Source organism: Anomaloglossus baeobatrachus, chromosome 1 (assembly GCF_048569485.1).
Source record: "Anomaloglossus baeobatrachus isolate aAnoBae1 chromosome 1, aAnoBae1.hap1, whole genome shotgun sequence".
NCBI classification, from domain to species: Eukaryota; Metazoa; Chordata; class Amphibia; order Anura; family Aromobatidae; genus Anomaloglossus; species Anomaloglossus baeobatrachus.
Window position 1 is genome coordinate 704,812,001 of NC_134353.1, and position 13,012 is coordinate 704,825,012.

Consider the following 13,012-nt stretch of genomic DNA (forward strand, 5'->3'; position numbering starts at 1 on the left):
ATACGAGCGCCGACATCACTGGAACCTCGCCGGCCCTGGAGGTGAGTATAGGCTTTGTTATTTTTATGGGGGCACACATGGGGAATGAGAAGGGGTTGTCCAAGTACTCAGAGGTGGTGCTAGTCAGGAACACACAAGATAGGGGGACTGATCTCCAGCACTGAAAAGAAGAGTGCTGCTGGGAAATGTGGATTTAGGGAATAATAGGGAGGTCCATTCAGAAATGTGAAGCTAGGTGCACAAAGGCACTGACCGATAAAAGAAAGAAAAAAAAAAAAAGACACAAAAGTAAAAGAAGAGATTTTATATTGGGCTAAGTCTGTATAATAACGATAAGTATGCATTTACTCTGCTCTGTGAAAAACAATGCGATTCTGAGGATAACTTTAATAAAAAGGTTTTTAAAGGCCTTTCCTTATGAATTACTTCAAGGGTCTAGATTAATATTTACAGCAGACCTACTATTCTGTATTTGTAGTCATTTACAGGAACAATTTACTTTCTAAACAGACTAAAACATGGACTTTTACACAGACCCTAAGCTGTAAAGATACACAGCCCGCTGCAGTCACTCCCCAGTGTCTGTCTGGACAGGGATAGAAAGGGAAAGGATGAATTTGAGAAATAAGGAGGAGCCCTCGTCTGACAGGATGTTCCCACGATGTTTGTTGCTGCGCTGGTTTAAAAATACCTTCTGCCTGGACAATGACATGCAGAGAAGGATGGGGCAAAGCCGCTGGCCAAGAATAACATGTAGTGGATTCCAGTCTGAGTGCGGACCAGTGAGCAGCCACTGACGTGACCACAACTACTGAGCCCGGCAGTGCACATCATCTGCAGCCATTGTGTGCAATGGAATCCTAGCTCAATACATGCGGCTGGACATGTATTCCACCCAACAAAAGGAGAACCTAGCAGCAAGAGTAACAAGGCTTACCATTGTCCACTGGAAAAAGCACTATATAAACAACGCCTAAAGGTCACTATAAAGAACAAAAATCAGGTCATACCAACTAAAAGGATGTCAAAATTAGAAATTCCACCAAAAGAGGTGAAGTAATGGCACGATGTTTTCTGTCCAGTGCACAATAGCACCTTACTGCTGTATACTGTAGCCCACCTTACTGCTGTATACTGTAGCCCACCTTACTACTGTATACTGTAGCCCACCTTACTACTGTATACTGTAGCCCACCTTACTACTGTATACTGTAGCCCACCTTACTACTGTATACTGTAGCCCACCTTACTACTGTATACTGTAGCCCACCTTACTGCTATATACTGTAGCCCACCTTACTACTGTATACTGTAGCCCACCTTACTACTGTATACTGTAGCCCACCTTACTACTGTATACTATAGCCCACCTTACTACTGTATACTATAGCCCACCTTACTACTGTATACTATAGCCCACCTTACTACTGCACACTGTAGCCCACCTTACTACTGCACACTGTAGCCCACCTTACTACTGCACACTGTAGCCCACCTTACTACTGCACACTGTAGCCCACCTTACTACTGCACACTGTAGCCCACCTTACTACTGCAGACTGTAGCCCACCTTACTACTGCACACTGTAACCCACCTTACTACTGTATACTGTATCCTCCCTTACTATTGTATACTGTAGCACACCTTACTATTTTATACGGTAGCCCACCTTATTACTGTATACGGTAGCCCACCTTACTACTGTATACTGTAGCCCACCTTACTACTGTATACTGTAGCCCACCTTACTACTGTATACTGTAAATCTGATGACTGTTTTCAGAAGTAAACCAACCCCCAATAAAAGAAAATTATATGGTCACTGTTTTAATAAACTTTGCATTAATTAATAGTACAACCCCCCCAAGAAACTTCAGATTACAGTGGAACCTTGGTTAACGAGAACAATCCGTTCTGGGAGTGTGCTTGTAAACCAAGTTACTCATTCAACAAAGCAAGATTTCCCAAAGGAAATCATTGCAAAGCAGACAATTCGTTCCACAACTTGTTCAATGTCCTATCCTGGTCCCCTATTGTGCCATTCCCCACACGCACAAACACACACATATTATGCTCACCTTACCTTCCGTTCCCTCGCTGGCCTCCTGGTTCTTGTAGTTCGCCAGTACAAGATGTGTATCGGGTAACCATCGCGACCAATGCCGGACCTTCCGCTCCCAGCACGCTGACGTCAAAGGCAGGAGCCACTTGCCTCTGATTGGTCAGCGTGCTTCCTTTGAGTAGCGGCTGACAGCGGAAGTTCCTCCCTCGTCGCGATGGTTACCCGATACACATCCTGTACCGGCGAACTACAAGAACCAGGAGGCCGGTGATGGAACGAAAGGTAAGGTGAGCATAAATATGTGTGTGTGTGTGTGTGTGTGTGTGTGTGCGTCCTGCAAGAGTGGGTCAGAGTGCAGTGAAAGTACAGAACCGGAAGTGTGTGCGGTATTTGCTCATATAGCAAAGCTTGCTCGTAAACCGAGTTACAAATTTACAGCAAGCTTTGCTCGTATAGCAAAATACTCGCACACCAAGTTACTCGTAAACTGAGGTTCCACTGTATATTTTATCAAAGATCACTGCTACCACTGAAAAAAAAAAAAAACAACAAAAAATCTAAACGCTCCAATCAGTCTTGCTCAAGACAAGGCTAGTGCAGTGTGAGGGGTCGCACTAAAATCTATAAATGGGGAGTGGGGAGAAGAATAAGGAGCTGACCGAGATAAGCAGAGACAGATCATTCTACAATTTCAATGTGCTTATCCCAGCTGGATTCACTGCTACACTTCAGTACTGGCGCATCATTTCCTTATACTGTAGGTCATTTATCTGTGTGTCCTGTATATAGGAGACATAATTGCTAGTTCCTCTCATCGGCTCAGAGTCTAATTTACAATTTAGATAAAAGTTAGAGGGGAAAAAAAAAAATAAGAATGAAAATGCAGCATACAAGTCCTATTAGGCTATGTTCATACGTTGTGCTTTTGCGGAGTTTCTTTTTCTGCAGCAAAAAAAGTGTCACTTGTCTACACTATATGTTTAAATAAAGTTAAATTTCATTCACTACCAGCAAAAAAAGGGGCAGCAAAAAACGCAGCTTTGTTTTTGCACTCTCATTGCCTTCAATGGTGAAAAAGCAGCAAAAACGCTGACAGAACTGACATGATGCTTCTTTCAAAAATGCAGCAGTTTTCCATGTCAATGAGGAAAACAAACCAAGTCTATGTGTGTGCACGTGATTTCTGAAATCTCATAGCTTTTGCTGGTACTGTAAAAAGCAGGAAAAAAAAAAAACATGCAAAAAAGCAGCACAAATGCAAGGTTTGAAGATAGCCTAATGATCAGAAATAGTTTTATTCCTCGTGCCAACAACTTATTCGGAATAGTTATATAAGAAAGCATAGTTGTGTTTTAAGGATTCTTGTAAAAGTGGTTTATATATCTATCTCTACAAAACCAGTTAAAACAGTATAATGTCCAAAATTATATAAATAAAAACTCCAGTCTAAAAAAACAAAAAAAAAAAACACAAAAAAAAACAAAAAAAAAACCCAAAGTCCTCACAAAGCTTAATAAACGGAAAAATAAAAAGGTATGGCTATTTGAAAAAAGAAAAAAAAAATAGTAAATTAAGACTTAATCATGCTTTATGGGGCTCAAATATCTTTAGGCTGCGTGTCCACGATCAGTGTTTGCAGCATTTTGGATGTGGCGTGTTTTTGCTGCGTCCAAAACGCTGCGTTGTACAGTACAAGCATAGTGGATGGGATTTCTAGAAATCCTGTGCCCACTGTGGTTGTACAGCCCGCAGCGAAAACTGACCTGCGGTGTTGTGCCTTCCCGAGCCGCAGCATGTCAGTTCTTTGCTGTGGAGTCACAAGCGGTCTTGCAGGGAGAACACAAGCGAGACCGCTGAGCACGAACCCTGATAGTGGGCACAAGCAGCTGCGATCTCCTACGGAGGAGTCTCGCAGCCCCACAGGTCAGGACCAGCCGCATCCAAGACACAGCGAGTCCTGATTGTGGGTACATACCTTTAGATATTTACCCCTGCTTTCACTAGGGAAAAAAAAAACAAAAAAAAAAACAGAAGACTGGCATTTGTACAACTCTGAATAGTCATGTGGGTGGTGTGCTGGTGTCTAGTCACAGTCTCCTTTCAGTCAGCATGATCAGTCAGCATCCTGGTGGTGGTCTTCAAACATGTGGCTTTTAAACCACCACCACTGTTCCATTTAAGATGATTATCTAAAAGATATACTCACTAAGGACATCCACAAGAAACAAAGAGTTGTTCTAGTAAAGTGTCCCTCATTCTAGAATACATGGGTGACCATTCGTCGGTAAGGCCGCCAAGTAATCTAGTGATCCCCAACCGGAAACTCTCCAGCTGTTGCAAAACAACAACTCCCATCTGCCTACAGCTGACCAATGCATTATGTGTTGTAGTATTGGAACGGTTGGCAAGCCACAGCTTTGGAAGCAACGATATATACGGTGAAAAGTCCTGGGTGGCCTCAGCCTTGCTTGGCATAATCCAGCTGTTTGCTGTGGATACAAGGAGCAAGAGTTGCACCTCCGTTTAGAAATGATGAGCCCCTTCTGAAACAACGCCTTTATGTGCATTTGTAAACCGCATAGATCATACACAAATCCTAAATAAGCCATTTGTCTGTGCAACTTGTGCATAGATCAATCAGGAAACATATCCAACCATTCAGAGACCCTGGTTTATTATGGATTCTGCCCTATATATACCTTTATGGGCATTTTATGCCCCATAGTAACAGGTGGGGTTCAATTACTGATTTGCTTTAGGACAATGCTGGCCAATGAATGATGGCAATATTATTCAGTCTCCTTTTAATTCCAGTCAGGTATCAGAGCTCCCCCTTGTGGGCAAATGCCATAATAAAAAGCATCAATGGATCACAATATGACAAAATTAAAGTAAGCTGAACACATCTCTCCGTATACTGCTGTGGGAGCCCCCAAATACAGCCAGGCAACTGTGCTCAGCTGTATTTAATGAGGATCTGGCACTAGGAAAAAAGTGGTAGTTTTCTTTACTCATATTTTATTTCAGCTGCTCCCCTGAGTATGTCATGATTTTGGTTAAAGTCCACTCAATGGTTCTGGAGATATGGACCTATTTAGAGCTACGTTTTATGGTCTTTAACAAAGAAGTGTTGCTCACAGGATAAACCTGCAAAGCAGATTAAAAGACATGCCCCAGATAATCCTGCGAGCCATGCCCTGCTAATAATAAAATTATTATTTCAGTAATGCCAACATATTCCGCAGCACTACAAAGATGTACAGACAATAAAGACAACACTGGGTAACACAAGCCAACAGTTACAGGAGTGAGGGACCTGCTCACAAGCTTACTACATATCTTGGTAAAGACCAGAAAAAGTAACACTAAATACAAAAGCCCAAATCTATGGAACCATGAGGTGTATTTAAAAAAAAAAAAAATTGAATAAAATATGAGGAAAGAGTGGCTACTTTTGTTTTTGCAACAGATTCTCTTTAAAGGGATTCTGTCACCAGGTTTTTGCCATCTAATCTGAGAGCACCTTAATGTAGGGCTAGAGATCCTATTTAGAGCGATGTGTCACTTACTGGACTGCTTAGTATAGTTTTTATAAAATCACTGTTTAGTCAGCAGTAGATTATCATTAAAGGACTACTTGGCATGCTGCCAGGTAGTCCAGCATATTCACATATCCATTACAGCATGAAAGTGCATGGTGAGCAAACTGACTATACTACAAGGACAAAATAATAAAGAGTCCAAACTTCTATAACAGCAGTTAGTTTTTTGATTTTTTTTTTTTTACTATCACGGGTAACTGCCATGTGAACATTAAACAAATAGCATGGATGGTTGACTGTGAAAGATTATAAAAAAAAATAAATCTACAAGATCCTTACTACATAGAAAAAAGAAAAAAAAAAAAAAAAAAGAAGATTTTGGGTGCTCACCGTAAAATCCCTTTCTTGGAGCCTTTATAGGGAGCTACAGGAAACCATGGGTGTAAGCTACTGCCATTACGAGGCTGATACTAGTTAATAAAGAAGTTTGCTCCTCCTCTGCAGTTCCACTCACCAACTGGAATGAATCTAATCAGTTAGTGACAAAGCAGTAGAAGCAACAGTAAAGCAAGAACAAAGCTGAGAAAGGTGAAAACAACAAAAATGTATAAAAAGGGTAGGAGCTGTGTGCTCCAATGAAGGTTCAAGAGAAAACGAGATTTTACCCAAAATCCTCTTTTCTCCTTCACTTCATTCTGGAACACAGGAAACATGGAACATCTCAAAGCAGTCCTAAGGGTTCGCAGAAGGAGTGGAATAAGGCAAGATCAGGCCTAGGCTTGAGCTACTGCCCGCATGCAAAACCTTCCTTCCGAAACTTGCATCACTCGACAGAATTTCGAGCTGGTATGAACAGACAGACAACCAAGCTTACAAAGGTGCGATGTGGAAGCTTGATGCGGTTCTGAAAAGATAGACATGTAAATCTATGACTGGATCCAAGGGACTGTTCACAAGGATGAGTTAGGGACGGGCAAAATGATGGAAGAAGGATGTCTTCATTAAGGTGAAAAGAAGTAACCACTTTGAGTAGAAAAGAAGGAATCAGACAAAGAACCACCTTGTCCTGATGAAACACCAAAAACGGTTGAACAACAGGAGAGTGCAGCCAACTCTGAGACATGCCTGATGGAGGTGATAGCCACCAGAAAGCAACCTTCCAGGAGAGAAGAGAAGATGCGTTCTCTTAAATGGGCTCAAATGAAGGACCCTGAAGGATGCCCAAAACTAGATTGAGATCCCAAGGGTCCACAGGAAACAGATATAGCGGAATGGAATAGGCAACCCCCCTGCAAGAATGTCTTGACCACAGGCCGCTGGAGCCAAGACCAGACTGCAAAAAGGACAGGAGGGAAGTGAGAGCAAAGGATCTGGAAGAAACCTGTCTGACCTCGCACCAGCAAAAAAAGGCCATCCAAGTCCAGTGGTAGACACGGGAAGAAAAAGGGTTTCCTTGCCTTCATAATTGACTGGTGCAAAAAACCTGGGTTTCTTAGGACTGCAGCTTCAATAGCAATGCTGTTAAATTGAGAGAATGTGAATTCTGGTGGAAGAAAGTCCCCTGGAACAGGAGGTCTGGGAGCTCCAGGGAACGTCTGTGAGAAGATTGACTATTTCTGCGCACCATGGTCTTCTTGCCCATTCTGGTGCACGAGAATGAACAGAACGCTTTCCACTTTGATCTTCTTGATTAGAAAAGGGATCAGTGCCAACGGTGGAAGTAGATACGGGAGGGCTGAATTGAGACCAAGAACGAACAAGAGCGTTGGTGCCGAATGGTAAGGGATCACAGAACTTGGAGACAAACTACTCCTGTTGAGCATGGATGCCATGAGGTCGACGTTGGGAGTGCCCCACCTGTGGCATATTTGATTGAAGACCTCTGAATTCAGCGATACCTTTGCAGCTTAAGGCTATGTGCCCATGGGCGCTCGTACCTGCGGATGTATCCGCAGGTACAAGCGCCCGTTTCCCGCAGCTGCCCGCCGGCGTCCGCAGCTATTTTTAGCTGCTAGATTACAGTGGAATAGCTGCGGGAATCATGCGGCTTACCTGCAGACGTCCCGGCCTCTTATCTCCATAGCGGAGGGCTGGGACATCCGCAGGTAATTCCGCATGAATAATTGACATGCAATTATACATGCGGATGCCTACATCCGCAGCATGTTCGGCAGCCGCACTTTCCGCAGCGTGTACACAGCACTCCCCATGTCCCATAGGATAACATGGGGAGTGACTGTACATGCTAAAACCTGCGGATTTATCTGGAAAATCCAGAAAAATCCGCAGGTTTTCGGCGGCAAAATCCGCAGAAACAAGCTCCCGTGGGCACATAGCCTAAGAAGTCGGTGGATTAGTTGTCCAAAGCGGGTGAGTGTACCATTGAAACTGCTGGCCCATGAGAAGATACGAGAGATGTATGCTATGGCTGTGGCGATGTCAGTCTGGATTCGCATCAGAGTGCCTGACAGATTATGAAGTAGAGGCAGGATTCCTGGGAGTCCCAGCGTCCCTACACCGTGAGATGGTGAAACATAGTGCCCAAATCAAGGAGACCGGCGTGGGTTGTCAGGATCAGCCAATGCAACAGGAGAAAGGAGTGTCCTTGATGAATGAGGAGTGAGAGTTGCCACCACATAAAAACGCTCTTGGGAGGGATCGGGAATTATGACTCCTGACTGAAGAGGGAACTGATGGCCCTGAAAAAGCCTTGAGCCAAGGTGGGATCCTTGGAATGGTGATATTTGAAAAATTTAGAACAAGGGAGAAACGAAAATTATCTCGTAGCTAGAGGATACAATCTCTCAGACTCAGGCGATATCAATAACGGAAAACCAGATGTCATGGAAAAGAAGAACTCACCCGCCACACAGAGGACACCCGAGTGAGACCATCCCATCACGCGTAAGAGAATCTCAAAAGAGCTGAAAATGCATCATACATCTTTTGGCTGGAGGGCACTTGGCTTTCAGCTGGGCAACAAAAGTACTCTTTTCACCTGTAGCATTGTAGATAATCTGATCCAATTTTGCTCGAAAAAGATGTGAGCAATGGAAAGAAAGGGTGGAGAGAGACTTCTTCAAAGCTGCATCTGCGTTCCAGGGCATGAGCAATAGAACTCTGCAAACGTTCATGATGTTGCTGAACAATATTGCAGAGCTTCCACTGCGTCAAGAGATGCGGAAAGATGATACTTCCTGGTGTGGGAGATCTGGACCGCCAGTGTGTTGGGGAGAGCTCCTGAGAGGATCCCTTGTCGAAGAAGCTTTTCCCAGGCAGAGGCCAATATTAAGACCTAGGGGGAGGAAAAAAACATGGAGAGAAGTGTCTGTTGCTTTGAAAGTACATTTTGCCAGCGATTAAATGTGCCAGTCATTCAGATCCTTGAGAGACGCACCATCCGGAAGTAGGAGGATCATATTCGTGGCCAACCAAGATACCGGTGGATCAATGACCGGAGACTCTGCCCACGCCTTTAAGAGGTCAAGAGGGAAAGGATACTGGATATTTATTCATCTCAATCTCTGAAAATGCCTTTCCAGATGACCCCATTGTTTGGATAAAATGTCCTCGAACTCCTTGTGGTTGAAAAACACCTGAGGAAAGGGGCCCTTTGCCTTCTTGAAAGATACCAATGGCTGCAGGAAAATCTTCCTCCTTGAGATGGAGAGTCTGGTTAACCACCAGGATTACTGTTCACCATACTTAAATTTGGTGGCCTGGCTGTAGCTGAATCGGAGTCTGGGTCAAAACCATGCGCAGTCTGGGGGTCCGGTGATGAAGCGCGTGAGAAGGACGCCAACCTAGAGTATGTGGATGGAGGAGACCTGAAAGAGGAACTGCAGTGTTTCCGCTTCTTGGATCTTTTATGCAGGTAAAATTATCTTTGCACAGTGTTAACCAGTGGATAGAAAATCTGCCTTGTTGCAATGCATTATCCAGTGAATCAGAAACACCCTGGAGAGCGTTTAGAACACCTGAGGTGCTTGACTGTTTAGGCAAACGTTCTATGACCGATACCAGGGTTTGGTACTCTGTAGGAAGGGATTTGCTCACATCAGGAACAGCAGGGCATTCCTAGGAGCTTGCATTGTGGAGGTACTGCAGTTGGGGCAGAGGACAGAAGACTGAGCTTTGGCCTGAAGGCAGTTTTTTTTTTTTTTGTACAGGAAGAGCAAGTAAAGAGCAGGGCAATAGGGGAAATGTGAGAGCGGGTTTCCCTGGATTTAGGCATAGAGAGATAGGGAAGAACGCAGCAGAGGACTGCTGGAGAAGCATGTGTGTTGTAAGGACTGAGCCTACCCCAGTTTCTTAGGCTGAAGAGATGGTCAAGGAGGTGCCGATTCTGTACCGAATGTGTGGAAGTGGTCCCCTTGAGGCTGAATGAGGATATAGGAGTTCAAAGCGACGCATGGAAAACATGTTGTCGGTGCTGAGAAAAGTGGGGACTAAGACCGGGAGAACATGCATGCATATAACCCCGACTGGCCAGAGGTTGGTGATTAGAAAGCGCACAATTTACAGCGCATGCTCAGGAAGACGGTGGGGGCGTGTCCTGGAAGAAGTAGACTTCCTGGAGGAAGAAGACCTCAGCGAAGCTGGGACCTAAACTTGTCCAGGTGGAAGTCCTATGTGATTCGATGTGTTAGGGGAGTAGGATCCTGCTGTGAAGACCAGAGAGGGTGCGATGTGGATCAGACCACACTGTTCTCTCGATCTCTAAGGTGGGAAATCAAGGTGAGGAATTACACCCTGTCGCCCAAGTCACAAGCTGTATCCGAAAGACTAATAGCAAACAATACGTTTAGGTAGAAACCTGTCAGACCCGTGTCCACCTCCTACTGACTCTAAACTAATACAGATTAGCTTAGTGCCAGTCAGTGGCTGTACCCTGCTGAGGAGGAGCTAACTTTTTTTTTTATTGCCTAGTGTCAGCCTCCTAGTAGCAGCAGCACACACCCATGTTTTAAATCAGACTTGCCCATTAAACTCACTGGGTGAATTAAAAATAGATACTGTAAGAACACCATACATTTTTTACTAATCCACTGTAATTATTAACATAGTAAATGGTATTTGGACAATTTTTATAATTTAAATTATTGATGTACAGTATAAAATGATATAATGTACGCCACCAGGAAGATGTCATATGGATGTAAAAAAGAAAAAAAATGGACAAAGTAATTAAAAAAATACGTTTTTTTTTCTTGTATGGAAAAATGTATTATTACATTTGTGTGTGTTTTTGTTTTCTATAGTTATATGGACCCATGTAATTTGATGGAACTATTTACCATCCATTTTTTAGCAGATCTGTGTCTCCATCCTGTTAAACTCAGCGTATGTCCAATTCTTATCTGTTTTTGTGGATCAGACTTGTCCATTCAACGTATGAGGAAAAAAACGACGGCACGAGACAGCCATTTTGTTTTTTTATGAACACAAAAGCAGGGATGGTCATGTGAATGACCCTAAAGTGCACAATTACAAATGATACATTGGTGGATATGAAGTAATTGGTCACTCACCTCAGCCTCCTTCTGCAGCAGAATCATGTCCTTATCCATCACCTCTTCCTCCACAGGCCTACAACAAGAACATAGTGACAATTTTATTTTGGATATTGCCAGTATATTCTAAGTGTGATTTGTTGTAACCAGATAAAATGTACACTCACTTTCCAGTGCGTTTTAATCTCTCGGAGCGGAAGTTTTCATAGTGCAGATCCTGAGTGACCTCTTGTAGGTCCTGCATGTGCGTCCTGTGGAGATAAAAACACCACAGCCTTCAAACCGTGAAGTCGGGCCACGAAAACAGAAAGATGATCTCTGAATAACGTGCCTGAGCACACTCAGTCTAGAACGAAAGAAAAGCTTCCTACTGAGGGGAACAATCAGACAGTAGGGCCGGGGCCCAGTTCTCAGATGTTAAGAGTTCCTTTCTAAGAACAGTATCCTCTTCATGGTAAACATGTTATAAAAGGATGTGGTGTGTATATATGCTTTAGTGTTCTTAAGGAAAAATACAATTCCTGATTTTATTTTACATAAATTTGTAAACTTGAATCTCTATCCAATCTGTTTCCAAATTGGCCTCTCTCATAAGCCAGATTCAACCTCTTCAGCCATATATGATGACATTAGATATGACTGCTGAAATCAGTGACTGGTCGCAGAGGTTAGGAGACTGAAGAACTGGCCATCAAGGATTCCTGTTCCAGCAGAGACCACTGGAGTAGTCAGTACTAGATCAATGAGGGATAAAGCCAGTGAGTAGGCCAAAGATCAGGCACTCTTGTGCCATAACCCCCCAATTACCTGGTTAGAAAATCCATTAAGGCCACGTGCACACGTTGAGTATTTGGTCAGTTTTACATCAGTATTTGTAGCCAAAACCAGGAGTGGAACAATCAGAGGAAAAGTATAATAGAAACACGGCACCACTTCTGTACTTTTATACCCACTCCTGGTTTTGGCTTACAGATATGGAGGTGAAAGCACTCACCTAATACGGAGGTGAAAGCACTCACCTAATATTCAACATGTGTACATTGTCTAACACATCAATGATGGAATTCCATGTTAAAAGTTGGAGTCCATTTTTTCAGGCTCCTCATGACTTGGCCAGAATGATTACAAAGAATGGCTCTTTGGCTATATGCACACAGTGCGTTTTTCGCGGCGTTTTTGCGCGTTTTTCGGGTGCGTTTTTTTTTTAACTTCGTTTTATTAACAGTTTCAAACATGGTATGCATTCTCCCCTGACGAAGCTGTTCGCAGCGATACGCGTGGGATCCCCCACATCTCTCCCTATTGTGGGTACCTCCTTGTGTCTGTAGCTCCCTTCACTGGTTGGGAGCTTGATATAGCTTTTCACTTGAGCACCTGATTGTGAGCCATCTTTGGGATCGCTGGACAAGGGTTTTTATGGTTTTTCTTTTCTTTTTTGCATGATTCATGCCTGGTTTATTGTAATTACTGTATGACTTGCAAGCTCTTGTTCTGTCATATTGATAGCCGCTATCCCATTGGATTCACTACCAGTATAGCTCACAGGTGTGGTCCCTATGTTATAGACCTATTGGTTAAGAGTTATTATATTTATGGATTGATCTAGTACATGTTATTCTAGGGATCAGATTTATACATTGTTGCACATGTACACAGGGCGGTACCCCATATTTCACATCTTGGAGATGTGGGGGTTCTCTATCTATATGTATTTTAAGTGATTTTAATTGTATGTCTTATGTGTCACCTTGATTGTTTCAATAAAATTCTATATCAATCTTTACTTTTCTGAGGATCCCTGTGATATATATATACTTATCTCTGGGTTTACGCGTCTCCTATGCATGAGCTTTTTCTCTCTGGTTGGTCTCCGCTTTTTCATGCAGGACGCAGC

At 43.3% G+C, this 13,012-nt stretch overlaps 1 protein-coding gene across 1 annotated transcript in view; it reads right to left on the bottom strand.

Annotated features, from left to right (window-relative positions):
- Positions 1-13,012, bottom strand: part of LOC142249445 (septin-2A) — a 146,816-nt gene that overhangs the window by 42,654 nt on the left and 91,150 nt on the right. The window contains exons 10-11 of the mRNA XM_075321109.1: positions 11,286-11,369; positions 11,137-11,194 (exon numbers count right to left, since the gene is read on the bottom strand). Coding sequence (XP_075177224.1) covers positions 11,137-11,194; positions 11,286-11,369 — 142 coding nt within the window. The remainder of the gene's footprint in view (positions 1-11,136; positions 11,195-11,285; positions 11,370-13,012) is intronic.